This window comes from Pongo abelii, chromosome 20 (assembly GCF_028885655.2).
Source record: "Pongo abelii isolate AG06213 chromosome 20, NHGRI_mPonAbe1-v2.0_pri, whole genome shotgun sequence".
NCBI lineage: Eukaryota > Metazoa > Chordata > Mammalia > Primates > Hominidae > Pongo > Pongo abelii.
Window position 1 is genome coordinate 58,594,804 of NC_072005.2, and position 27,575 is coordinate 58,622,378.

The window sequence follows — 27,575 nt, forward strand, 5'->3', positions numbered from 1 at the left end:
TGGACACAGCACATGTCTCTGTGAGCACAGGGTTGGGGCTAGGGTTACAGATTTACAGCACCTCAAGGCAGAAGAATTTCTCTTAATACAGAACAAAATGGAGTCTCTTATGTCTACTTCTTTCTGCATAGACACAGTAACAGTCTGATCTCTCTTTCTTTTCTCCACACACCACAACCATCGCCTCCCGGGTTCAAGCGATTCTCTTGCCTCAGCCTCTCCAGTAGCTGGGATTACAGGTGACTGCCACCATGCCTGGCTAATCTTGTATTTTTAATAGAGATGGGATTTCTCCATGTTGGTCAGGCTGGTCTTGAACTGCCGACCTCAGGTGATCCACCCGCCTTGGCCTCCCAAAGTGCTGGGATTACAGGCGTGAGCCACCGATCCTGGCTGGAAACCATGCTTTTTATCTGCATCTAAACTGAGGAGCAGCCTTATGGGACTGCACCTTTAACCTGTGGAATCTGTGCCTATCTCCAAGTAGACAGTACCAAAATTGAGTTAACTTGGGGGACACACAGCTGCGAGCGTGCCACAGAACTGGTCAGCATGGGCCGGACGCGGTGGCTCACGCCCGTAATCCTAACACTTTGGGAGGCTGATTCGGGCAGATCACTTGAGGTCAGGAGTTCGAGACTAGCCTGGCCAACGTGGTGAAAAATAAAAAATTAGCGGGGCATAGTGGCTTGTGCGTAAGTTACTTGTCCACAAGTAACTCCCAGCTACTCAGGAGGCTGAGGCAGGGGAGTTGCTTGAACCCTGGAGGTGGAGGTTGTGGTGAGCCGAGACCGCGCCGCTGCACTCCAGCCTGGGCGACAGTGAAACTCTGTCTCAAACATGGGGGAAAACACACATTTTGGTGATGAGTGGCATAGTATTCCGTGCTGAATATGAGTGTAGTAAAAACAGTTATCTTTGGGAAGAGACTTGGCCCAGCAGTCTCAGGGCCTGTGATGTCTACTCTATAGGGACGGAATGATCTGTCTCTGCTCCTGGCTGCTGCTTATCCTGAGACTGTGCACCATGTGCCAGCCCCACTTACAGTCTCAGAATGGAATGACATCCTTCGTCTATGGTGTCATTAATTTTTTTGTCTAGGAAATTATTATTATTATTATTATTATTATTATTATTATTTTTTGAGACGGAGCCTCGCTCTGTCACCCAGGCTGGAGTGCAGTGGCGCAGTCTCCACTCACTACAACCCCTGCCTCCTGGGTTCAAGTGATTCTCCTGCCTCAGCCTCCCAAGTATCTGGGACTACAGGCACGCGCCACCACGCCTGGCTAATTTTTGTATTTTTAGTAGAGACGGAGTTTCACCATGTTGGCCAGGCTGGTCTTGAACTCCTGACCTCAGGTGATCTGCCCACCTTGGCCTCCTAAAATGCTGGGATTACAGGCGGGAGCCACTGCTCCTGGCCTAGGAAATTATTTTGGTCAGCATACTGAAATGGAGGTGTTGTCCATTAAAACACACACACTCACCTACTCACTCACTAAAGCCTTTATTTTCTTTCCATTCTTCAATCTTTAAAACAAAAAATACTGTATTTACTACATTTCTCCCTGCAGTAAGTACCCCTCTTGCATGCTCTATTTAAGATCACAGTACACTAAAATCTTGTTTATATTCTGTCTTCAATTCTTGCCCCTAGTTCTTGGTTGATTCCATCCAATCAAGTTATCACATCCACCCATTCCATTGCTCCTGCGACCTACCTGTTTCTAAATTTATTTTTATTTTTAAAAAATTTTATTTTTTATTTTTTTTTTTTTGAGACAGAGTCTCGCTCTGTCATCAGGCTGGAGTGCAGTGGCACGATCTCGGCTCACTGCAACCTCTGTCTCCCAGATTCAAGCGATTCTCCTGCCTCAGCCTCCTGAGTAGCTGGGATTACAAGCACACGCCACCATGCCTGGCTAATTTTTGTATTTTTAGTAGAGACGGGGTTTCACCATGTTGGCCAAGATTGTTTCAATCTCTTGACCTTGTAATCTGCCCGCCTCGGCCTCCCAAAGTGCTGGGTTTATAGGCATGAGCTACCGCGTGTGGCCCCTAAGTTTATTTTTAATTAATTATTTATTTTTTTAAGGGATGGGGTCTCACTCTATTGCACAGGCTGGAGTGCAGTGAGGCAATCATAGCTCACTGTTACCTGGAACTCCTAGGCTCAAATGATCCTCCTGCGTCAGTCTCCCAAGTAGGTAGGACTACAGGCATGTACCACTATGTCTGGCTAATATTTTTATTTATTTACTTATTTATTTATTTTTGAGACAAGGTCTTGCTCTGTCTCCCAGGCTGGAGTGCAGTGGCATAATCACAGCTCACTGCAACCTAGACCTCCTGGGCTCAAACAATTCTCCCACCTCAGCCTCCTGAATAGCTGGGACTACAGGTGCATGCCAGTATGCCGCTAATATTTTGTTTTTTTATAGAGCTGGGGTCTTGCTATGTTGCCTAGGCTGGTCTCAATTTCCTGGGCTCAAGCGATTCTTCCATCTCAGCCACCCGAGTAGCCGGGACTACAGGTTCGTGCCACTGTGCCATGCTAATATTTTGATTTTTTGTAGAGTTGGGGTCTTGCTGTGTTGTCCAGACTGGTCTTAAACTCCTGAGCTCAAGTGATTTTCCCACCTCAGCCTCCCAAAATGTACCCAGATGGAGGCATCATTTATTAAAACACACTCCTGCATAAAATAAAGGTTTTATTTTCCTTCCACTCTTCTATCTTTAAAACAAAAAATATTGTTTTAAATACAGTTTTTAAATTTTTGTCCTCATCTTTCGTTCCCTGTCAGCAGCAATTTGCACAGCCAATCACTCCCTCTTCTTTTTTCTTAACTTTGAAGAGATTCTTCATACTTTAAAAAATCTGTTTAACTTTTTTTTTTTTTTTTTTGAGATGGAGTCTTACTCTGTCACCCAGGCTGGAGTGTAGTGGCGCGATCTCGGCTCATTGCAACCTCCGCCTCCTGGGTTCAAGTGATTCTCCCACCTCAGCCTCCTGAGCAGTCCCGAGCTGAGACTACAGGCATGCGCCACCACACCTGGCTAATTTTTGTATTTTTAGTAGAGACGGGGTTTCACTGTGTTGGCCAGGCTTGTCTTGAACTCCTGACCTCGTGATCCATCCGCCTTGGCCTCCCAAAGTGCTGAGATTACAGGCGTGAGCCACGGCGCCCGGCCCTTTTTAACATTTTTGTCATCACCTTCATGTCTCCTGAACTGTCTTCTGTGAATATGAGTGTCCCACAATTCAGTCCTTCAACCTGTTCTCTCTGCCCACACCCTCTACCTTTCCTTATGATCTCATCTTACGGTTTCAAACAACCACCTGCCTGTCTCCACTTTCCCTCTGCACCCACCCCTCCTGAATTCCAGAATCCTGTGTCCACTCGTGTTCTGGACATCTCTGCTGGGGCATCCACAGGCATCTCCACCTTCATATGTCCAAAAGAGACTCCCTGAACTCCCCAAACACGTTTCCCTGGCAGTCCTGCACGTCTCAGATGAGGGACACCCTGTGCTTTCTGGGGATTAAGTAAACCTGTCAAATGTATTTAAAATATAGGAGATAATTTCTTACTTGTGTTTTCATTTATAATACAAACAATAAATCACATGTTTACTTACATGCCTGTAATCCCAGCTACTTGGGCTAAGGCAGGAGAATCGCTTGAACCCAGGGGGCAGAGGTTGCAGTTAGCCAAAGATCACGCCCTGCACTCCAGCCTGTGCGACAGAGTGAGGCCCTATCTCACAAACCCACACACACAAAATTAGCCGGGCATGGTGGCAGGTGCCCGTAATTCCAGCTACTCTGGGAGGCTGAGGCAGAATTGCTTGAACCTGAGAGGCAGAGGTTGCAGCAAGCTGATATCACGCCATTGCGCTTCAGCTCGGGTGACAGAGTGAGACTGTCTCAAAAAAAATGTATTTGCTCAGTTAGGATGGAAATAGGCCTATATGGAAAGTACAGTTAATGTTTGAGTTGAACCTTGATAGAAGCAGTTTCTTGGGAGAAATGGCATCCAGCCCAGTGGAGACCCGCAAGAACAGGTCACGTCCATACATTCCCGCTAGAGGGCAGTGCTGGTATTGGTTGAGGCTTCGGAGGTCACCTTGAAGGCTAACGGTGTGATCATTGGAGAACAGCTGGCATGCAGCCATGTCTCAGTATAGGCTACAGGTCTTCAGAGAAGCCCCTGACAGCAGAGTGTGTCGCAGCCTCTGGTCTCACAGTGCCTGTCAACCTCTTGAATTTCTGTGTATTGTGAATTCCAGTAGTCGAGGTCAGAATCTCATATATGGGGTCTGAGAAGGTGCCATATAACATTCTCCAGGGGAGGGGGGAATCCAACCACATTCTCTGGGGTGGGAGGGAAGTTTACTCCATTTCTCATTTATGGGGGCTGCTAAGGGGTGATGCATCACTCATGAAGGAAGGAGGAACACACTCCAAGTTTTTATCGCAGCATATAAGTCATTCATGTAGCAAACTGTAAGTGGAAATCATTTGAAACCTACATAACAGGGGGCCCAGGTTTCTTCTGCCTCAGAAACTTCATCTGGGGTGCTTCTCTGCCTGGAACTCTCTGGCCCCTCAGCTGCAGGTGACAAACACCCTTCCTTCCCCAGGCCTTTGTTCTGGTAGTACCTTCTTAGGATTCTGTGACCCCCCCATAGCCCCCGATTTAACACTCCAGCCTGACCCCACCCCAACTCTCCTCCATTTTGAAGGTCTGTGTGTTTCTTTCTTTCCCTTTTCCTGCCACTGTCTGGATCCTGGTGACAGCAAGGACCCAAGGGGAGAGACGAGCCAGAAGGTGGGGACTGTGCTGGCTCAACCCCTCTGAGTGGAGCTCAGCCCTAGTCTCACATTTGAGAGCTGAGGCATTTTGCAGAAACATTTCTTGTGCCTTCTTACAGAGATTCTGATTTCAATACTCAGATGGAGGCCAGGCCTAATATTTAAAGCTGATGCTACAGTAGTTGCTCCCTATCTGCTGGTTTGATTTCTGTGGTTCCAGATACTCGAGTTTAACTGTGGTCTGAAAATATTACACAGAAAGTTCCAAAAATGAAGAATGCACAACTTTTAAATTTCTCACCATTCCGAGTAGTGTGCTGAAATCTAGCACTGTCCCACTCTCTTTTGTTTTTGAGGAGTCTCACTCCATTGCCCAGGCTGGAACGCAGTGGTGCAATATCGGCTCACCGCAACCTCTGCCTCCTGGGTTCAAGTGACTCTCATGCCTCAGCCTCCCAAGTAGCTGGGATTACAGGCATATGCCACCACACCCCACTAATTTTTTGTATTTTTAGTAGAGACAGTTTCACCATGTTGCCCAGGCTGGTCTTGAACTCCTGAGCTCAGGCAATCCACCTGCCTTGGCCTCCCAAAGTGCTAGGATTACAGGTGTGAGCCACTGTACCTGGCCAGTCCCACGCTATTTTGCCCAGGACTCAAATCATCTCCTTTTCTGGTATATCTAGGCAGTACAGTCATCCCTCAGTATCGGAGGGATTACTTCCACGACCCCTGAGGATACCAAAATCAGGTGATCTTCAAGTCCCTTATGTAAAGTTGCATAGTATAGCCATAAACTGCATAATGACATTTTGGTCAACAATCAAATCTATGATGGTGGTTCCATAAGATTACACTGTTACACTGGAGCTGAAAAGTTCCTGTTGCCTAGCTACATCAGAGCAGTCATGACGTCATAGTGCAGTGCATTCCTTGTGTCTGTGGTGATGCTGGGGGGAAACAAACCTAGATCGTTGCCAGGCAGCTTTAACCTGGGTGTGGGTGAGGATGACACTGTGATGCTCCTAGAGGTGGTTCATGAGGAATGGACGAATAAGTGGTTGAAACTGATAGAAGAACACATAGCTGAAGAAGAAGTGAGAGGATAAGAAAGTGAAGGAAAAGAAAAAAAAAATCCAGGAACTTTCATAGTGAAGGGTTTAGCAGAAACTTGTACAGACCTCAACAAGCTTCTTAAAAAGTTTGAAAACATGAACTCCAACACCAAAAGGTGTTTATTTATTTATTTATTTATTTATTTTATTTTATTTTATTTTTTTGAGACGGAGTTTCACTCTGTCGCCCAGGCTGGAGTGCAGTGGCGCGATCTCGGCTCACTGCAAGCTCTGCCTCCCGGGTTCACGCCATTCTCCCACCTCAGCCTCCCGAGTAGCTGGGACTACAGGCGCCCGCCACCACGCCCAGCTAATTTTTTGTATTTTTATTAGAGACAGGGTTTCACCATTCACAGGATGGTCTCGATCTCCTGACCTTGTGATCTGCCCGCCTCGGCCTCCCAAAGTGCTGGGATTACAGGCGTGAGCCACCGCGCCTGGCTTATTTTATTTTATCTTTTGAGACAGAGTCTCGCTCTGTCACCCAGGCTGGAGTGTAGTAGTGTGATCTTGGCTCACTGCAACCTCTGCTTCCTGGGTTCAAGCAATTCTCCTGCCTCCATCTCCTGAGTAGCTGGGATTACAGGTGCCTGCCATTACACCTGGCTAATGTTTGTATTTTGTTTTTGTTTTTGTTTTTTTTGAGATGGAGTCTCACTCTGTTGCCCAGGCTCAGTTCACTGCAACCTCTGCCTCCTGGGTTCAAGCCATTCTCCTGCCTCAGCCTCCTGAGTAGCTAGGATTACAGGCATGCGCCACCATGCCCAGCTAATTTTTGTATTTTTAGTAGAGACAGGGTTTCACCATGTTGGCCAGTCTGGTGTCGAACCCCTGACCTCGTGATCTGCCTGCCTCGGCCTCCCAATGTGCTAGGATTACAGGCGTGAGCCACAGCGCCCGGCCTAATGTTTGTATTTTTGTTAGAGATGGGGTTTCACCATTTTGGCCAGGCTAGTCTCGAATTCTTGGCCTGGTGTGATCCGCCTTCCTCAGCCTCCCAAAGTTCTGGGGTTACAGGCGTGAGCCACCGCACCCAACCCCAAAAGGTGTTTATTAATAGAAAGGAAAGTTTATGGTGCATTACCTGCTCACAAGAACATTTAGGAAGAAAAAATAATGAAGTAAGCCACCATGGATATTTTTCTTCCTCTCTCGTTTCCTAATCAGCTGATTCATTTTTTTATTTTTTTATTTTTTGAGTCCGAGTCTCACTCTGTCACCAGGCTGGAGTGCAGTGGTGCGGTCTTGGCTCACTGGAACCTCCACCTCCGGGGTTCAAGTGATTCTCCTGCCTCAGCCTCCCAAGTAGCTGAGACTACAAGCATGCGCCACCACTCCCAGCTAATTTTTGTATTTTTAGTGGAGATGGGGTTTCACCATGTTGGCCAGGATGGTCTCGACCTCTTGACTTCATGATCTGCCCGCCTTGGCCTCCCAAAGTGCTGGGATTACTGGCGTGAGCTACTGCACCAGGCCCTCAGCTGCCTTTCAGATTCACACCACAGACATATTTCTGAAAGGAGTGCCTCCTCTCCTAGAAGAGCCTCAGGCAAGTTCTTCAAGAGGTATCCAGAAGAAGGCATTGTTATCCCAGATGACAGCTCCATACATGTTATTGCTCCTCAGGACCTTCCAGTGGGACAAGATGTGGCACTGGAAGACAGTGACATTGATGGTCCCCACCTTGTGTAGGCCTAGGCTAAGGTATGTGTTTGTGTCCTGGTTGTTGACAAAAAGGTTTAAATGGGGAAAAAAAATTTTAAATGGGAAAAAGCTTATAGAATAAAGACATAAAGACAAAATATTTTTGTACAGCTATACAACGTGTGTTTTAAGCTAAATGTTATTGTAGAAGTCAAAAAGTTAAATTTACAAGTTTATAAAGTCAAAAAGTTATAGTAAGCTAAGGTTAATTTGTTATTGAGAAAAAATATTTTTTATGTTAGTGTAGCCTAAATATACAGTAAGTATGTATGTATGTATTTATTTTTGAGACAGCCTCTCACACTGTCGCCCAGGCCGGAATGCAGTGGTGCGATTATGGCTCACTGCAGCCTCAACCTCTTAAGTTCAGGTGATCGTCCCACCACAGCCTCCTGGGTAGCTGGGACTACAGATGTGTTCCACCATGCCTTGACTGATTTTTTGTATTTTTTTTGTAGACACACGAGTCTTGCCATGTTGCCCAAACTGGTCTCGAAATTCTGGACTCAAGCAATCTGCCTGCCTCGTTCTCCAAACGTGCTGGGATTACAGGCATGAGCCACCACGCCTGGCCGAGTATTCAGTATTTATAAAATCTACAGTAGTACAGAGTTATGTCGTAGGCCATCACATTCAGTCACCACACACTCACTGACTCATCCAGAGCAATTTCTAGTCCTGCAAGCGCCATTCATGGTAAGTGCCCTAGACGGCTGTACCATTTTTTAAACATTTATATCATATTATTATTGTACCTTTTCTATGTCGAGACATGTTTTTATTTACAAGTACGTACTATTGTGTCACAGTTGCCTGTAGTATTCAGTACATAACATGATGTACAGGTTTTTAGCAATAGGCTATACCATATACCCTAGATGTGTAGTAGACTATACCGTCTTGGTTTATGTTAAGTTCAGTCTGTAATGAAATGGTCTGAAAACACATTTCTTAGAACAGGTCCCATTACTAAGCAGTGCATGACTGTATTTGCGTATAAATTACACACATCCTCCCATAGACTTTAAATCATCTCTTGATTACTTATAATGGATTAATGAAGTTTATAAATGCTATATAGTTGTTATACTCTGTTGTTTTCTTGTATTATTTTCATTGTTTGTTACTTTTTGGTTTCTTTCCTTTTTTTGTAATTATTTCAGTTTGTCATTGGTTGAATCCCTGGATTTGGACCCTAGAAATACTGAGGGCCGAGTGTAGACTCTATCTGCCCATTAGTCAGTGAATAGTCTTCTTTTTGATCTGGTCCACTTTTAGGATATCTCAGTCCTTTTGTTTAACCCTTATTTTACTTAACAGTATTCCCCAAGCACATGAATATTGATGCTGGCATTTTGGATATGCCAGTGAGAAGCTGTCACATGCATAATTTAAGTGGAGTAAATAGAGGTCAGTACTGTTTGAGGTTGCAGGCATCCACTGGGCATCTTGGAACATATCCTCCTGGATACGGGGATTCCACTGTGTTCTGTATCTGGTGCTGAGCACCAAGGCTCTGTGTCCTCCATTTCTGAGGGATTACATGAGCCTGGGATCCATGGTGGGGGGGAGGGGCTGTGCTCTTCATGGGGTTTGGTCACAGCTGTGTCTCTTCCCTGAATGGGGCAGCTCAGTCCAGCCTAGCTCCCTACTGCTGTAGTGTGTGTGCAGGCTTCTCCAGGAGGGGAGCGAGTCCTGAATAAAAGAGTAAAAATTTCACTCGTTCTTCCTGTAGGAATTTCTTGTCCCTGCATCAACTCTGGTGCAGTGGGCAGCAGAGGACATCTTTCCACAGGATTAGGTCTAACCTGTGTGTGTGGTTGTGGCATAGGAAGGGGAATGTGTTGATTCTGAGCAGTAATCAGCGTATTTTTGACATTTAGGATTGACTTATAAACAGTCATGCTGTGTGATGAAGAAGCCCAGAAGAGGAAAGCAAAGGAGTCAGGGATGGCTCTTCCTCAGGTAAAGTGATATTCTCGGTGGATGGTTCTCTCTGTTTCTTTCTGAAATGCCTGAAGCATCCTGCCTGACACGTTTGCTCACACTCACCCATGCCTTCCCTCAGTCCCTCTCATCTCGCTTAGATTCCATCTCTTGTGATCCAGTGACATGAACTTGGGAAGAGGCTGCACTGGGCATGGTCCTGGGAAGGGCTCACACCCAGACATGGATGGAGACGGGGTGAGGGTCCTGTGGTGTCAGTGCTGTTGGGCAGCAGGGATTGTTCAGGGGCCCCATCTGGATGCACTGTCAGCTCTCTGTGGACCAGGATTAGAGAGGCTGCCAATGGAAGTCACGTATTTTTTTTTTTTTTTGAGACAGAGTCTTGCTCTGTCACCCAGGCTGGAGTGCAGTGGCACGATCTTGGCTCACTGCAACCTCCACCTCCCGGGTTCAAGCAATTCTCCTGCTCAGCCTCCTGAGTAGCTGAGATTACAGGCGCCCGCCACCACGCCCAGCTAATTTTTTTGTATTTTTAGTAGAGACGGGGTTTCACCATGTTGGTCAGGCTGGTCTCGAACCCCTGTCCTCGTGATCCACCTGCCTCGGCCTCCCAAAGTGCTGGGATTATAGGCGTGAGCCACCGCGCCTGGCCGGAAGTCACGTATTAATGCACACAAGTACCTGGTAAATTCTGGAAAAGGAGTTCAGGAAGGAGAAATCTTTTCTGTCTGATTTTTACTACATTTGAAGCTAAACACCTTTCCTACTTTCTAGTGTCTGGCTTGGTTCAGAGAGGACATTCTCTCTTCTTTCTCAGCATGCCCTTCCCATGGAGACTAGTGTTCCTGCAGGGAGTCTTGTACAGCAGCTGTGTTAGGTGAAAAAAGCTGTAATTTTGCACAGAGATTGCAGCATAAATTTTTTGTCATTAAAGAGGTGGAAATTATATTCATTCTTGTTCCAGCAATTGTTTTTTTTTAATGTTAAACATCAAATTATGTATATATTTGTTTTATAGGAAGACACCAAACATGCAGCTTAGGCCATCAAAAACAAAGCCTCCCCTGCCCTGCCCTATGCAGTTTCCCACCCTCCCTGCATCTCACTGGCGACCCACTGCTGTCAGCTCTGTGTCAAGAGCGAGAGCATGTCCTGTAGAAATATATTTATACAGCATTGGCCAGGTGTGGTGGCTCATGCCTGTAATCCCAGCACTTTGGGAGGCCGAGGCGGACAGATCACCTGAGGTCAGGAGTTTGAGACCAGCCTGGCCAACATAGTGAAACCCTGTCTCTACTGAAAATACAAAAATTAGCAAGGCATGGTGGCGGGCACCTGTAATCCCAGCTACCACAGAGGCTGAGACAGGAGAATTGCTTGAACCTGGGAGGCGGAGGTTGCAGTGAGCCAAGGTCATGCCACTGCACTCCAGCCTGGGCGACAGAGCAAGACTGTGTCTCAAAAAACAAAACAAAACAAAACAAACGTATACAGCATTATAAGGCTGGACGCTGTGGCTCATGCCTGTAATCCTAGCGCTTTGGGAGGCCAAGGTGGGTGGATCACCTGAGGTTGGGAGTTTGAGACCAGTCTGACCAACATGGAGAAACTCCATCTCTACTAAAAACAGAAAATGAGTCGGGCATGGTGGCACATGCCTGTAATCCCAGCTCCTCGGGAGACTGAAGCAGGAGAATCGCTTGAACCCGGGAGGCGGAGGCTGCAATGAGCCAAGATTGCACCATTGCACTTCAGCCTTGGAAACAAGAGCGAAACTCCAAAAGAAATATATTTATACAGCATTATGGTATTTTAAATAAAATCCTCAGTGATTGTTTCTTTGTAATATTTTATTCCAAAAGTTGTGAAAATTTGCATGCTTTCATGTTAGGAAGATGATTCCTTGCTCCTTTACATCCTCATGTGAACGTTCTCTGAATTAGAAATTAGTCACCTTGGCAAGGTGCAGTGGCTCACGCCTGTAATCCCAGCACTTTGGGAGGCCGGAGGCGGGCAGAGCACCTGAGGTCAGGAGTTCGAGACCAGCCTGACCAACATGGTGAAACTCTGTCTCTACTAAAAATACAAAATTAGCCTGGTGTGGTGGTGCACACCTGTAATCCCAGCTACTTGTGAGGCTTAGGCGGGAGAATCACTTGAACCCGGGAGACAGAGGTTGCAGTGAGCCAAGATTGCGCCATTGCACTCCAGCCTGGGCGACAGAGCGAGACTGTCTCGAAGAAAAAAAAAAAAAGAAAGAAATCAGTCACCTCTCGTACCTCTCGTTTTTTGTGCCTGGCGTGGTTCAGGGACCATGTGCATCATTCAGCCCAGGAGGAGTCTCTGGAGGTCCTGAGCTTTGTCTGGGATGCATCCTCTCTGGACTTTGCTTGTCACCTCCTCACTGAAGAGGGTGGCCAGATTCTGCTCAGGAGCTTCCCTTTCTGCACCTGCTCTGCAGCCTGTGTGAGGCCATAGGAAGCTGGGGTCCTCACTGCCACCTAGTATCTGCCCGTGTAACTGCGGCCTCTGATTTATGCTGATGCCTTTGTTCTCGGTGGCTTCCTGATCTGGGGCCCTGTTACTTCAGTGCTTCTGTTCAAACAAGACAGAACATTGTCCCTCAGGAGAAATCTGGAGTTTGTGGTTTCCTCTGGATGATGGTGCGTCATGCCTGAGCAGGGGCTCAGGCTAATGTGTTCATGCATTTTCCCACTGGGCTCCCAGCAGGTTGACTTGGTGCTTCTTTGGGATGCAGGAACTTGCTAAGGACCTTCTGGATTTCTCACAAAGCCAATTGGTCTGTGTATTGTTTAATTTTTGTCTCCATGGGGACAGAAAGGTCTGTGGCTTCGCATTCCTGTTTCTGGCTGACATTACTCTTTAGTAGAGTTGTGGATTTCTTACACAGGTCTGGAGTGTCTTTTAGTTAGGGGCCACGTGTATTTGCTGAGGGAGAGGTAGGATGTTTCTTGTGTGTGTGTGTCATTTATAATTAGTGCTGCTGAAGAAGGAAACTTCTTTTTTTTTTTTTTTTTTTTGAGATGGAGTGTTTCACTCTTGTTGCCCAGGCTGGAGTGCAATGGCGTGATCTCGGCTCACCGCAACCTCTGTCTCCCAGGTTCAAGCAATTCTTCTGCCTCAGCCTCCCGAGTAGCTGGGATTGCAGGCATGCGCCACCACGCCTGGCTAATTTTGTATTTTTAGTAGAGACGGGGTTTCTCTGTGTTGATCAGGCTGGTCTCGGACTCCCCACTCAGGTGATCCGCCCATCTTGGCCTCCCAAAGTGCTGTGATTACATGTGTGAGCCACCGCGCCTGGCCAAAACTTGTTTTCAATATATTCGTATTAGTTAATATGCCTAAATGGCATTCTTTGTTTTGGTTACAATCCTGTCATTCGTTAGTTCTAACAGATCCTGCTTTTTCCTGCCTCGTACCCCCACTTTTTTTTTTCCTGTTTTTTTCCTCTGCTTCTGGTCCCTGCTCAGGCATCCTGTGCGGTGGTAATTGGCTGCAGCACAGACCAGTGCCCTATTCCTGGCCTTAAATTAGAGGAAATGCATCCCACGTTTACTGTTGATTATGACGTTTTATGAGATGTTCTTGTTTAATATCATGTTTTTTTTGTTTGTTTTCCAATTTCATTCTTGGCCTGAGTATTAAGTATCTAGTAATTTCTTAAGGTATGTCCTGCTGAGATATTTTCTATGACCTTTATTTGTTTGTTTATTTTTTGAGACGGAGTCTCGCTCTTGTCGCCCAGGCTGGAGTGCAGTGGTGCGATCTCGGCTCGCTGCAACATCCGCCTCCCAGGTTCAAGCAATTCTCCTGCCTCAGCCTCCCGAGTAGCTGGGATTACAGGTGCCCACCACCATGCCTGGCTAATTTTTGTATTTTTAGTAGAGACAGGGTTTCACTATGTTGGCCGGGCTCCCGAAGTGCTGGAGTTACAGACGTGAGCCACTGCACCCAGCCTATTTGTTAAATTAGTGTATAAGATTCTTAAATTTTGTATAATGTATCACTGTTTTATTAACGAAATAAATCAATAAACTCCATTGGGCTTTTGCTAATACCTACATATGTAAATTTTAATGGATAAAAGTGCATTTATAGGCCAGGATTAGTGATGCATGCCTATAATCCCACCTTCTTGGGAGGCTGGGGCAGGATTAAACTCTTCCCTTGAACCCAGGAGTTTGAGATCTTTCTGGGCAACCTAGTAAAACCCCATCTGAATTTTTAAAAATACTGCATATTTTTGAATGTGGGCATTTACTAGAGATTGGAGTTGAAGTTTCTATGTTTTCTAATGATCTGCCATTTTTAATAGCTTAATATTCAAAAATGTTTATAAACTAAATTGAGTACAATTTATACATTTTTAGTGTTGTAAACAATGTGGTCCTCATTTTAGGGACACTTGACATTCATGGACGTGGCCATCGAGTTCTCTCAGGAGGAGTGGAAATCCCTGGACCCTGGACAGAGGGCTTTATACAGGGACGTGATGCTGGAGAACTACAGGAACCTGGTCTCTCTAGGTGAGGATGACTTCCCTCCGGAAGCCGAGATCTGCTCTAATCTATCTTTGCATTTTCTCTTGTGTGCCTCTTGGGAGCCCCTAAATTGCTTAACTGAGGTAGAAACCTTGTTGACTCAGAAATGAAAAGCTCTATTATGCTCTCTGGATTTGAAATGTGTCCTTTCTTCAGATGTTCATGATACATCATTGGGTGGCACCAGATAACCAGTTCTCTATTTTCTCCCCTGTGTTTACAAGTCAGTAGTTCTTGGAAGAGATCTCAGTGTCTACATATTGCAGTATTCCCTAAGTATTCAGAAGGAGCCCGTCTGTGGGTGAACTTCTGAGATATTATTCTTGATCCATTTGCGATATCTCCTCTCTTACCTAAACATAAGGCTTGGGTTTTGGAAATGCCCCAGCACATCTTGTTTCTTTCTTTTTATTAACAGGAATCTGTCTTCCTGACCGAAGTATTATTTCCATGTTGAGGCAAAGGAGAGAGCCCTTGGTTCTGCAAAGTCAAGTTAAAATAGTAAAAAATACAGATGGAAGGGAATGTGTCAGAAGCGTGAACACAGGTAAGAGCTCTGATGGGCAGTGTGGAAGCCATAGTTTTTATTTTTTTATTTTTGAGCCAGGGTGTTCCATTATCACCCAGGCTGTAGTGCAGTGGCAATCATAGCTCACTGCAGCCTCAAACTCCTGGACTCAAACAATCCTCCTGCCTTGGCCTCCCAAAGTTGTAGATTACAGCCACTGCACCTTGCAAAGCCATACTATTTTTTTTTTTTTTTTGTCTCGCTCTGTTGCCCAGGCTGCAGTGCAGTGGTGTGATCTCAGCTCACTGCAACTTCTGCCTCCCAGGTTCAAGCGATTCTCGTGCCTCAGCCTCCCCAATAGCTGGGATTACAGGCATGTGTCACCACACCCAGCTAATTTTTGTGTTTTTAATAGAGACGGAGTTTCACCATGTTGGACAGGCGGGTCTCAAACTCCTGACTTCCAGTGATCTGCCTGCCTCAGCCTCCCAAAATCCTGGGATTACAGACGTGAGCCACCACACCCAGCCCATACTAACTATTAAAGAGTGTGTGGGAAACTCTCCAAAGGTGGGAGAGTTCTGTGAGAAAAGAAAAGTTTAAATCCTAGGCATTCTGAATGGAAATATTTCTTTGCTCTCTCTTGTCACTCAGCTCTATAAATGTGTAATAGTTTCATCTTTTTGCCCTCGAGTGGTGTTGCCGCCCAGAGACAAAAGCAAAGTCTTTATCATGATGGACAGCACCCGGTCATGTGGCTTCTGTGAACTTTTGTTCCATGATTCTGAAGAACACAGGGAGCATTGTTGCCAGGGGTCTCTTTCCCCTGTGGTCTTTCTTTCTGTACTTGATTCCATCTGATGCTCAGTGTCTGTCCCTGTAGGTCAAAGCCGAGGTCTTCACAGACCTGCCCCCTTGACCTATTTATTCATGGTCCACCCCATTTCCTGTACTGGGAAGATGTAATCAGGAAATGGGAAAACATGAGCTACTCTTTTTTTCGCATCTGGGCCCTGGAAACTACAGGTGCCTCCAGCCCCCTCTGCCTGTTCAGGTCTATTTGGATGGGAAAAAGCCAGTGATTTTCCTATTCTCACATGCCACTCAGCACAGAGAGCATTTCACTTCTGGTCACCAAAACGTGTGGGGATTTCTCCCCATCAACAATTTTTCACTGGATCTTTACTGGGTTTTCTATAATTCATTTCTAACACTGTCTACCTGGAGTTAGAATCAGATCCCACAGGCTAAGGGTTGGGTTCCCAAGCCTGTCACCCACCTCAGCCACCACTTGCTAGTAGTAGGTTGTCACCTTTCTGTCTGACCAACCAGCTGTAAGTTGGGTTCCCTCGACCCCCTTTTTCTGTTTGGTTACTTTGCTAGGGTGGCTTACAGAACTCAGTGAAACACTTCGTTATGTTCATTGGTTGATGACGAAGGATGTTTCTAAGGATACAGATGGACAGCCAGATGAGGAGATTCACAGGGCGAGGCACATGGGAAGATTCACTGGGTGTGCCACCCTCCAGGCACCTGTGTGTCTTCAGCATTTGGAGGCTCTCGTGACCCCATAGTTCAGGGATCTTTATGGAGGCTTCATCACATAGGCGTGATTGGTATTAACTCAATCTCCAGCCCCTCTCCTAGAAGATAGTGGGTGGGGCTGACAGTTTCATGCTTCTAAGTATGGCCTGGTCTTTCTGGTGATCAGCCCCATCCAGGGACCCACAAAGGTTGCCTCATTAGAGCAGATCACACTCACACCACCCAGGACATCTCAAGGTCTTCAGAGCTCTGTGTCAGGACTGGGGAAGAGACCAATGTATGCATTTCTTCTTATTCCACAAGGCCCCTCAGCCATTCTTCGGTTGTGCTTCATCCACACTTTACTGGTGTGTGTCACAGGGGAGTAGGTGGCTCTTCTGAGATGCTTACTCAGCTAAGTGGGGCGCAGATAGTCAACAGAAAGACCTTGTATTGGATCCCTAGGTCCCCATGGGGAGCATGGCACAAAATAGCAACCAGATGCCTCTGGTTTTAACACTACCATCATTTGTTCAAACCACTGTTTCTTTCATCTTGTACCTTTCCATGTATTATAAATTAACTTGGTTTTTGTATATTTAGTCAGCAGTTCCATATTTCATATAAAACTCTTTGTGTTTATTATTTTGTATCTGTGGGGCTATAGTATCAGGGAATGGCCATTGGTTTATATATTTTTGAGTGTGTGTTGTTTTTTTTACAGCACAGGGTATGCCTTAGCAGGAGATTCTCTAAAACCTATAGACACTCCAGAAATTTTTGAGTAGGAGTTTAAATATTTGTTTTCCTTTGTTTTACCTGACTTAGTAGCTACTATTAAACAACATTTTGCCAATTAAATTTATTACAGTGTATAATATGGAAATTTTTTATATCTTAAGAATATGCTGTTTTAAAATTGTTGCCATCTTAATCTCAGAAATACCATTACATTGATTTGTCATAATTTGTTATTTAAGACTGAGGGGCAAAACTCAAACCATATCTTCCTCTGTCTGGTCTTGCACCACACAACAATAAACACAGACAACTTACGTGACCAAATGTGAGTTTTTCTTCCACCAATAAGCAATCAGTTCGCAGTGGATACTTGCTGAGTACCCTTGAATTCAATTCTGATGCTGTGTACCTGCAGAGCGCGTCACATCCCACAGGTAGAGGGCTCAGTCTCCAATACTGCCCCCTTTCAGACACCGGTCATAAGTCCAGGCCTCTGGAACTTTCAACCAACCAGCTTCAAAAGTTAGGGTTCCCATGGCTCCCTCTTTGCATTTGATTAATTTGCTAGAGTGGTTCACGGAGCTCATGGTAATACATACTTAGCATTTACAGGGTTTATTACACAGTGTATTTTGAAGGATCCAGACCTGGCATGGTGGCTCACATCTGTAACCCAAGAATTTTTGGAGGCTGAGGTGGGCGGATTACTTGATCCCAGGAGTTTGAGACCAGCAACATAATGAGACGTTATCTCTACCAAAAATTAAAAAATTAGCCGGGCATGGTAGTGCATACCTTGTAGTCCCAGCTGCTCAAGTGGACTGCTTGAGCCCAGGAGTTTAAGGCTGCAGTGAGCTGCACTGCAGCCTGGCTGACACAGAGCAAGACCTTATTCCAAATAGATAGAGAGGGATAAATTAACAGATGGAAAGAACATAGGGTCAGGTCTGGAAGGGTCCCCAGCACAAGAGCTTCTGTGTCCTGGAGTTGGCTTGTGCCACCCTCCTGGCATGTGTGGGAGTCCCTGCTCACCTTCCTGTCAGCCCTGGGGTGTTCAGCTGTCCAGAAGCTCTCTGAACCCAGTCCTTTTGGGTTTTTATGGAAGCTTTATTATATAATGAAGTTACATGATATGACTTCATTATTTGTCTTTTTGTCTTTGTGCGACTGGCTTATTTCACTTAACAGAGCGTCTTTCAGGTTCATCCATTTTGTAGCATATGAAGACATTTCCATATTTTTTTAGGAACAAAGAATGTTTCTTTTTCTTTCTTTTTTTGAGATGGAGTCTCACTCTGTCACCGGGCTGGAGTGAAGTGGCGCGATCTTGGCTCACTGCAACCTCCGCCTCCCGGGTTCAAGCGATTCTCCTGCCTCAGCCTCCTAAGTAGCTGCGACTACAGGCATGCGCCACCACGCCCAGCTAATTTTTGTGTTTTTAGTAGAGACGAGGTTTTACCATGTTCACTAGGATGGTCTTGATCTCCTGACCTCGTGATCCACCCACCTCAGCCTCCAAAAGTGCTGGGATTATAGGCATGAGCCACCGCGCCTGGCCTCCTTTTTCTGTTTCTTAATCAGGTTATTGGTTTTCTGATTTGTAGGAGTTTTATATATTTTAGATATATAAAATCTTATCAGAGGTATGATTTGCAAATATTTTCTCACATATGGTAGGTTTCCTTTTCACTCTGGTAATTGTTTTCTTCCATCCACAATAGTTGTAGGTCTTGTGGTAGTGCATTTTATGTATTTTTACCTTCTTTCTTGTGTTGTCAATGTTCTATCCAGGGAAGCATTATTGAATCCAATGTTATGAAGCTTTCTACCTGATTTTTTCTAGGAGTTTTATGGTTTTAGGTCTTAGTTTTAGGTCACGAATTGACTTTCAGATAATTTTTGCATACGGTGTAATAAGAGTTCAACTTCATTCCTTTCTTGTGGATATCCAGTTTCCTCAGCACTATTTGATAAAGAGACTGTCCTCTCTCATTACATGGTCTTGGTAGCCTTATTGAACATCATTTGACCAAATATTTGAGGGTTTGTTTCTGGCCTGTCTGTTCCAGTCCATTGGCGTGTATGTCTGCCTTCATGGCAGTACAGTTCTGTTTTGATGAAGGTAGCTTAGCAATAAGTTTTATAATCATGCAGTGGTGTAACACCTCCAGCTTTCTTTCTTTCAAGTTTGTTTTGCTATTGAGGCACTTGTGTGATTTCATATTAATTTTAGGATGAGTTTATTTATGAAGAAAGCTTCATTGGGATTTTGCTAAAGAGTTCACTGAATCTGTAGATCTCTTTGGCTATTGACATCTTAACCTTAAGACTTACAATCCATAAACATGGGCTGTTTTTGTATTTGTGTGTGTCTTCTCTAATTTCTTTCAGCAATTTTTTGTAGATTTCTGTGTACAAATTTTTCCCGTCCTTGTTAAGCTTATTCCCTCCATATTTGGAGGTTTTGCATGTACAGATTCCACAAAATTGCAGATCAGAAATCCATAGGTCATTGAATCTGCCCATGTGGATCCCATGGATACGTAGGGCAGACTGTATTTTCAATCCATGGTTAGTTGAATCTGCAGATATAGAAACCACAGGTATGGAAGGCCTGCAGTAAGGAACTTAGGCATCCACAGATTTTGATATCTGAGAGTGTTTTAGGAAAAGCTCTCAAACCATGTTTTTCCTCTGCTCTCACACCACCACAACAATCTGTCAAGACAGAATAAGACTTCCGTGACCGACAGTATAGGAGTTTTTTCCCACACACCAAGCAACGGACAAGAGCTGGGTTTCCTGCAGTTCAGTTCTGACACTATACCTGGAGATAGTGTCAGATCCCACAGGTTGAGGGCTCAGTGTCAAAGACTTCCCCCTTTTCTCACCAGTTACAAGTCTGGGCCTCCAGAACTTCTGACCAACTAGCTTCCAATTGTGGTTTCTGTGGCCCCTCTTTGGGCTCAATAAATTTTCTGGAATGTCTCACAGAACTCACAGAAACACTTATGTTTGCTAGTTTATTATAAAGGCTATTGAAAAGGATACAGATGAAGAGACCTGCAGGGCAAGGTACGGGGGAAGGGGCGTGGAGCTTCTATGCGCTTCCTGCATGCACCAGCATCTAGGAAGCTCCATGTGTTCAGCATCTGGAAGCTCTCTAAATGCAGTCCTCTTGGATTTTTATGGAAACTTTATTATGTCTGCATTCTTTCCCCCAGACATAAAGCAGGACCCTCTCTGGGGAGGTCTTAAGACCTGTAATCAGAAAGATGAGAGAACATTAGAGTCCTGCCTTGGGGTGGGTGAATGGAGGGTAGGAAAAGGTTGGAGAGGTTCTGTTTCCTGAGTTCTGCCCTGGGGCCTACCATACCCAACACTATAACAGAAGACTGTAGCAAAGGCTATGGGAGTTATGAGCCCGGAACTGCAGATAAAAACAAATATATATGTATACCATAACACCACACAGGGGTTCCTGGAACCTGTCTTCCCTGGACACCAAGGGACAGCTGTATTCTGAATAGAAATAATGCAACATGGGCTTTCTTTTTATTTTTTCCTAATTATGAGGGAAAAGCCTTCATTATTTCAACACTGAGTATGATGTTACCTTTTGGCTTTTTATATAAGGCTTCTGTTATGTAAAGTAGATTCCTCGTATTCCTAATGTGTAGAGTGTTTCTATCATCAGTAGTTGTTGATGTTTTTCAAATGTTTTTTCTGCATCCAATGAGCCTATCAAGTGGGTTTTTGTTTTTATTTTATTTTTGTGGAGTATTGCAGGGATCAATGTTCCTAAGTTGCAACATCCTTGCATTCCAGGAGTGACTTTCACATGATCATAGTGTGTGGTCCATTTTAATATACTGCTGAACTTGCTTGCTAGCATTTCGTTGTGGATATTTGCATTAGATTGATGAGGAATATTGCTCTGTAGTTTTCTTAGAGCCTTTGTGTGCCTTTTATGTCAAGGTAACACTAACCTCATTGAATGAGTGAGGGAGTATTTTGTCCATCACATGGAAAATTTTTAAAAGTGTTGGTGTTAAATCCTTTTTCAGTATTTGATAGAGTTTTACAGTGAAGTCATCTGGTTCATTACTTGTTTTTGTTAGTAGTTATTTGATAACTAATTCAATCTCCTTATTTGTTACTCATCTTAGTGTTTCTACTTCTTCATGTGTAAGTCTTGGTGAGCAGTGTGTATCTAGAAATTCATCCATTGTTGGGACACAGTTGTACAATCTCATTTTCTTTTTTTTTTTTTCCGAGACAGAGTCTCGCTCTTGTAGCCCAGGCTGGAGTACATTGGCGCGATCTCGGCTCACTGCAACCTCCGCCTCCCGGGTTCCAGCGATTCTCCTGCCTCAGCCTCCTGAATAGCTGGGATTACAGGCGTGCACCACCAGGCCTGGCTAATTTTTTGTATTTTTAGTAGAGATGGGGTTTCACCATGGCCAGGCTGGTCTTGAACTCCTGACCTCAGGAGATCCACCTGCCTCGGCCTCGCAAAGTGCTGGGATTATAGGCGTGAGCCACTGCACCTGGCCACAGTCTCATTTTCTACAATTCAGTTTTATTTGTAATGTCCTCTATTCCATTTCTAAGTTTACTTATTTGAGGCTTACGCTTCATTTTTGTTTTGTTGTTTGTTTATCTAGCTAAGGGTTTGTCAATCTTTTTAAAATTTATTTTAATTGAAAAAAATTTTTTTCAAAAGAGATAGAAGGTCTCATTATGTTGCTCAGGCTGATCTTGAACTCCTGAGCTCAAGTGATCCTCCCGCCTTGCCCTCCCAAAGTGCTAGGATTACAGGCGTGAAACACTATGCCCAGCTGTCAATTTTCTTACCATTCAAAGTATGAGCTTGCAGTTGCATGACTTTAGTGTTTCTCTATTCTGTTTTCTTTGTTTTCTAATCTTAATTTTTTCTTTCTGCTACCTTTGTATTTAGTTTGTTTTTTTTTCATACTTCATTGAAGTATAAAGTTAGATTGTTTACATGTAACTTTATTTATTTATTTTAGTGATGCGTTCTCACTCCGTCTCCCACATTGGAGTGCAGTAGTGCAATCATAGCTCACTTCGACCACAAACTCCTAGGCTAAAGTAATTCTCTTATCTCAGCCTCCTGAGTAGCTAGGACTACAGGTGCATGGCACTGTGCCTTGCTAACTAAAAAATAAATAAGCCAGCACTATGGCTCACGCCTGTGGGAATCACACTATGGGATTACGCCTGTAATCCTAGCACTTTGGGAGGCCGAGGCGGGTGGATCACTTGAGGTCAGGAGTTCAAGACCAGTCTCACCAACATGGTAAAACCCCGTCTCTACTAAAAATACAAAAGTTAGCTGGGCATGGTGGCATACGCCTGTAGTCCCAGCCACTGGGGAGGCTGAGGCAGGAGAATCAGTTGAACCCGGGAGGCGGAGGTTGCAGTGAGCCGAGATCGCACCACTGCACTCCAGCCTGGTGACAGAGCGAGACTCCATCTCAAAAATAAATAAATAAATAAATTTTGTAGAGATGGTGTCTTGTTGCCTGTGCTGGTCTGCAACTCCTAGCTTGAAGTACTCCTCATGCCTCAAACTCCCAAGTGCCAGGATTACAGATGTGAGCCATCATGCCTGGCCATTTGTTTATTTTTAATGTAAGCACACATTTTTGTTGCATTTTATAAGTTCTGGTGTGTTCTGTTTTCCTTTCCTTTTCTATCAAGATATTTTAAAAATCAGTTTGTGGTTTCTTTTTTGACCTATTGGTTTTTTAGGTGAGTTGTTTAATTTGGACATATTTGTGGGTTTTACATTTTTTTCTGTTAATTTTGTTTTATTACATTATAATGGGAATAATACTTTGTAGACTTCTAAATGTTTAAAAGTTTGTTTTGTGTCATAACATGAGGTCCATCCTGGAAATTGTTCCATGGGCACTTCCGAAAAATTTGTATTCTGCTGTTTTTAGGTAATGTGTTCTGTATACGTCTGTCATATCTAATGAGGCTATAGTGATGTTTGAGTCCTCTGTTTTATTCTTATTCTCTTTGATTTTTATTTATTTATTTTTAGTTTTTAGTTTTAAGGAGCAGAGAGTTTCATAGGCAAGAAAGAAAGGGGAAGAAAGAAAGAAGAAGCTCCCCTGTACAGAGACAGAGTGAGGGGGTCTCCAAAGCTGAGAGACAGAACCCCCTTCTCTTTTGGTTCTATCTTTTTTTTTTTTTTTGAGACATAGTCTCACCCTGTTCCCTACCCAGGCTGGAGGGCAATGGTGTGATCTCAGCTCACTGCAACCTCCACCTCCCAGGTTCAAGCGATTCTTATGCCTCAGCCACCCGAGTAGCTAGGATTACTAGAATGCACCACCACATGCCGCTAATTTTTGTAGTTTTTGTAGAGATGGGGTTTCGCCATATTGGCCAGGCTAGTCTTGAACTCCTGGCTTCTAGTAATCCTCCTGCCTCAGCCTCCAAAAGTGCTGGGATTACAGGTGTGAGCCACCCTGCTTGGTCACCTGGTTCTATCCATTTTCGAAAATGAATTATAGAAGTCTACTACTATATTGTGGAGCTATCTGTTTCTCCTTTGAATTTTGTGAATGTTTCCATCCTATACTTAGGGGCTGCAATATTTGGTGCCTTTACATTTATAGTTGTTATATCTTCTTGGTGAATTGAACCCTTCATCATTTTATAATAACTTTTCTTTCTTATACTGGTTATTGAGTAAACGTCTGTTCTCTTTGATTTTAATATAGATACCTCTGCGCTCTGCTGGTTACTATTTGCATGGAATATCCTTTTCCATCCTTTGAGTTTCAGCCAGTGTATGTCTTAAGAGTTAAAGGGAGTCTGTTGTGGATAGGATTTAATTGGATCCTGTTTTGTTCTGATTCCAATGGGAAATCATTTGGATTTCACATACTCATAGAGAAGGCCTTCATATTGCCATCTTGTCACATATTATCTGTAGATTTTGTAACATCTTGTAGATTTTTTTGTCCTTCATTTTTCCCTTACTGCCTGCTTTTGTATTTTGTTGGTTTTTTAATCGTGACATGCTTTGATCCCCTTCTCATCTCCTCTGGTGTATGTTTGTAGACGTTCCTCTTGTGGTTAAGATTGAAGTTACATAAAACATTGTAACAATAAAACATTATTTTAAAATGTTAACAGCTTAACCTTGATTATGTACCGAAAGCATTACATTATAGCTGTGCTATTTGTTATTGTGCTAGAAATTCCTTCTATATATGTAATATTCCCATTAACACATTTTAGTGCTTTTAAAATAATTTTGCCTTTGAAATGCTAGGAAAGAAAAGCCAAATTACAAATGAAAAGTACAATAATGCATGATTTTTTTGTTTTCTTTTTAAATTTTTTTCTCATACAGTGTCACTCTCAGGATACTATGTTTCCATATTTGATCATTTATTGACCTTTAATGGAGAACTTTATATTTTCATTTGGGTTAGAAGTACTGTCTGGGGTCCTTTTATTTCCTTTTGAAGGATTCCTTTTAGCATTTCTTGTCAGACAGTTCCAAAGTACTAATTACCTTCCTCAGCTCTTCTTTATTCAGGAACGTCTAAATTTCTCCTTTATTTTTGCAAGCAAGTTTTGCTGAATATAGTATTCTTGGTTTTTTGTTTGTTTGTTTGTTTGAGAAGGAGTCTCTCTCTGTTGCCCAGGCTAGAGTGCTGTGGCGCGATCTTGGCTCACTGTAACCTCTGCGCCCTGCCTTCCCCCATGCCAGGTTCAAGTGATTCTCCTGCCTCAGCCTCCCAAAGTAGCTGGGATTACAGGCATGTGCCAGCATAGCCAGCTAATTTTTGTGTTTTTAGCAGAGATGAGGTTTCACCATGTTGGCCAGGCTGGTCTTGAACTTCTGACCTCAGGTCATCAGTCCACCTCAGCCTCCCAAAGTGGTAGGATTACAGGTATGAGCCACTGCACCCAGCCGTATTTTTTTTTTCTTTAAGCACTTTCAACATATCATCATCTTTCTGCCTTCTAGCCTGCAAGTTTGCTTTAAGATGTTTAATGATAGGCTGGGCATGGTGGCTCACGCCTGTAATCCCAACACTTTGGGAGACCAAGGCAGGCAGATTGCCTGAGGTTGGGAGTTTGAGACCAGTCTGGCCAACATGGTGAAACCCCATCTCTACTAAAAATACAAAAAAATTAGACAAACGTGGTGGCGTGTGCCTGTATTTCCAGCTACTTGGGAGGCTGATGCAGGGGAATTGCTTGCGGAGGTTGCAGTGAGCTGAGGTGGCACAACTGCACTCCAGCCTGGGGCAACAGAGAGAGACTCCGTCTCAAAAAAAAAAAAAAAAAAAGAATTGTGACAGGTGTGACAGGGAGACCTTTCCCAATTAACCTGTTGTAAAGGGTGTGGGAACACCTCACTTCTGGGGATGTGTGTTTCCTAGCTTTATGCATATATTATACTATTACTAATGTCTATACAACTGCTCTTAAGTGTCTTATTTTCTCTGAGAGGCTCATCCCTGCTTTTTCTGAGAAGCTTTCAGTTTCTGTTCTATTTTTCTGCCCTTAATCTTTCTCAAAGTCAACCATAATCCTCCCGAGTCCTGCAGATTCCCCACTGCTCCAATGCATCACGTCACCCCCTGGTGTTTTCAGCTCTCACAATGTGACATGCAAAGTATGCCAATACTTCTTCCAGTGTCTGAGTTGGGTGAGGCTGATTCTAGTCCCTCCACCAGACTGTAAACATGCCAGAATCATGGGTTCATGTTCTACTCTTTCTTCTTTTCTAGGGAGGAGCTGTATATTGGGAAGCAATGCAGAAAACAAGCCTATTAAAAATCAACTTGGATTAACCCTTGATTCACATCTGTCTGAATTGCAGCTGTTTCAAGCCGGAAGGAAAATGTACAGAAGTAATCAAGTTGAAAATTCGTTTACAAACCATCGTTCCTTAGTTTCACCACTTCAAAAAATTTCTTCTAGTTTCACAACACACATTTTTAATAAATATAGAAACGATCTTATTGATTTCCCATTACTCCCACAAGAAGAGAAAGCATACATTAGAGGAAAATCATATGAATGTAATGAAGATGGTGAAGTTTTTAGAGTCCCTGCAAGCCTTACTAACCATCAAGTAATCCATACTGCAGAGAAACCTTACAAATGTACTGAATGTGGCAAGGTCTTCAGTCGCAATTCACACCTTGTAGAACATTGGAGAATTCATACTGGACAGAAGCCTTACAAATGTAGTGAATGTGACAAGGTGTTTAATCGCAATTCAAACCTTGCACGACATCAAAGAATTCATACTGGAGAGAAGCCTCACAAATGTAACGAATGTGGCAAAGCATTTAGAGAGTGTTCAGGACTTACTACCCATCTTGTAATCCATACTGGAGAGAAACCTTACAAATGTAATGAGTGTGGCAAGAACTTCAGGCACAAATTTTCTCTAACCAATCATCAGAGAAGTCACACGGCGGAAAAACCTTACAAATGTAATGAATGTGGCAAGGTCTTTAGTCTGCTTTCATACCTTGCACGGCATCAAATAATTCATAGTACAGAGAAGCCCTACAAATGTAACGAATGTGGAAGAGCATTTCGCAAGCGTCCGGGCCTTATGGCCCATCTTCTAATCCATACTGGAGAGAAACCTTACAAATGTAATGAATGTGACAAAGTCTTTGGGCGCAAATTATACCTAACCAACCATCAGAGAATTCATACTGGAGAGAGACCTTACAAGTGTAATGCGTGTGGCAAGGTCTTCAATCAAAATCCACACCTTTCACGACATCGGAAAATTCATGCTGGAGAGAATTCACTGCGTACTTTACAGATGCAATGAATGTGGCAAAGTCTTTAGTTACAATTCACACCTAGCACAACATTGGAGGACCCAGGAGAAAAACCTTACAAATATCATGAATGTGGCAAAGAATTTAGTTTGCATTCAAGCCTCATCACTCATCTCTTGATCCACACTGAAAGGAAACCCTACAAATGTAAAGTTAATAACATATGTATAAATAATCTATAAAGAGAGAACAGTTATATCAGAATAGAGCATTTAATGAAAACTACCAGTATAGCATATTCTTGAGTAGGATTCACAGTTAACTGCTGGCACTATAATTTGTAACTCTTTGATTTAGAATGTACATACTTCTCATGTTTTAAGTAATAAAGTTTAAAGTTTTTTTCTTTTTTCTTTTTTTTTTGAGATCAAGTCTCACTGTATCACCCAGGCTGGAGTGTAGTGGCACGATCTTGGCTCACTGCAACCTCCGTCTCCCGGGTTCAAGCGATTCTCCTGCCTCAGCCTCCCGAGTAGCTGGGATTACAGGCATGCGCCACTACTGCCCAGCTAATTTTTGTATTTTTAGTCAAGATGGGGTTTCCCCATGTTGGCCAGGCTGGTCTCAAACTCCTGACCTCAAGTGATCCACTGGCCTTGGCCTCCCAAAGTGCTGGGATTATAGGTGTGAGCCACAGCGCCCGGCCTAGTTTAAATTTTTCTTAGTGTGAATGAATCACAACCTTTCTACCAACATTGTTTAATCTTACCTCAGGAGGATACTTTATAGTAGAGAATAATGTGCCGTTAGGATTTTAAGGTTGAAGCAGCCAGAACAATGTGTGTG

General features: G+C 43.9%; 1 protein-coding gene across 2 annotated transcripts in view; it reads left to right on the forward strand.

The window, feature by feature from the left end:
* Nucleotides 1-27,131, forward strand: part of ZNF610 (zinc finger protein 610) — a 30,450-nt gene extending 3,319 nt beyond the window's left edge. The window contains exons 2-7 of one of the 2 annotated variants that reach the window (XM_054541182.2): nucleotides 7,561-7,638; nucleotides 8,097-8,334; nucleotides 9,522-9,603; nucleotides 14,006-14,132; nucleotides 14,566-14,694; nucleotides 25,713-27,131. In XM_054541182.2, the coding sequence (XP_054397157.1) occupies nucleotides 9,541-9,603; nucleotides 14,006-14,132; nucleotides 14,566-14,694; nucleotides 25,713-26,779 (1,386 nt within the window). In that variant the 5' untranslated portion in view covers nucleotides 7,561-7,638; nucleotides 8,097-8,334; nucleotides 9,522-9,540 and the 3' untranslated portion in view covers nucleotides 26,780-27,131. The remainder of the gene's footprint in view (nucleotides 1-7,560; nucleotides 7,639-8,096; nucleotides 8,335-9,521; nucleotides 9,604-14,005; nucleotides 14,133-14,565; nucleotides 14,695-25,712) is intronic. The other variant, XM_024238205.3, reaches the window with a different exon arrangement.
* The last annotated feature ends 444 nt before the right edge of the window (nucleotides 27,132-27,575 follow it).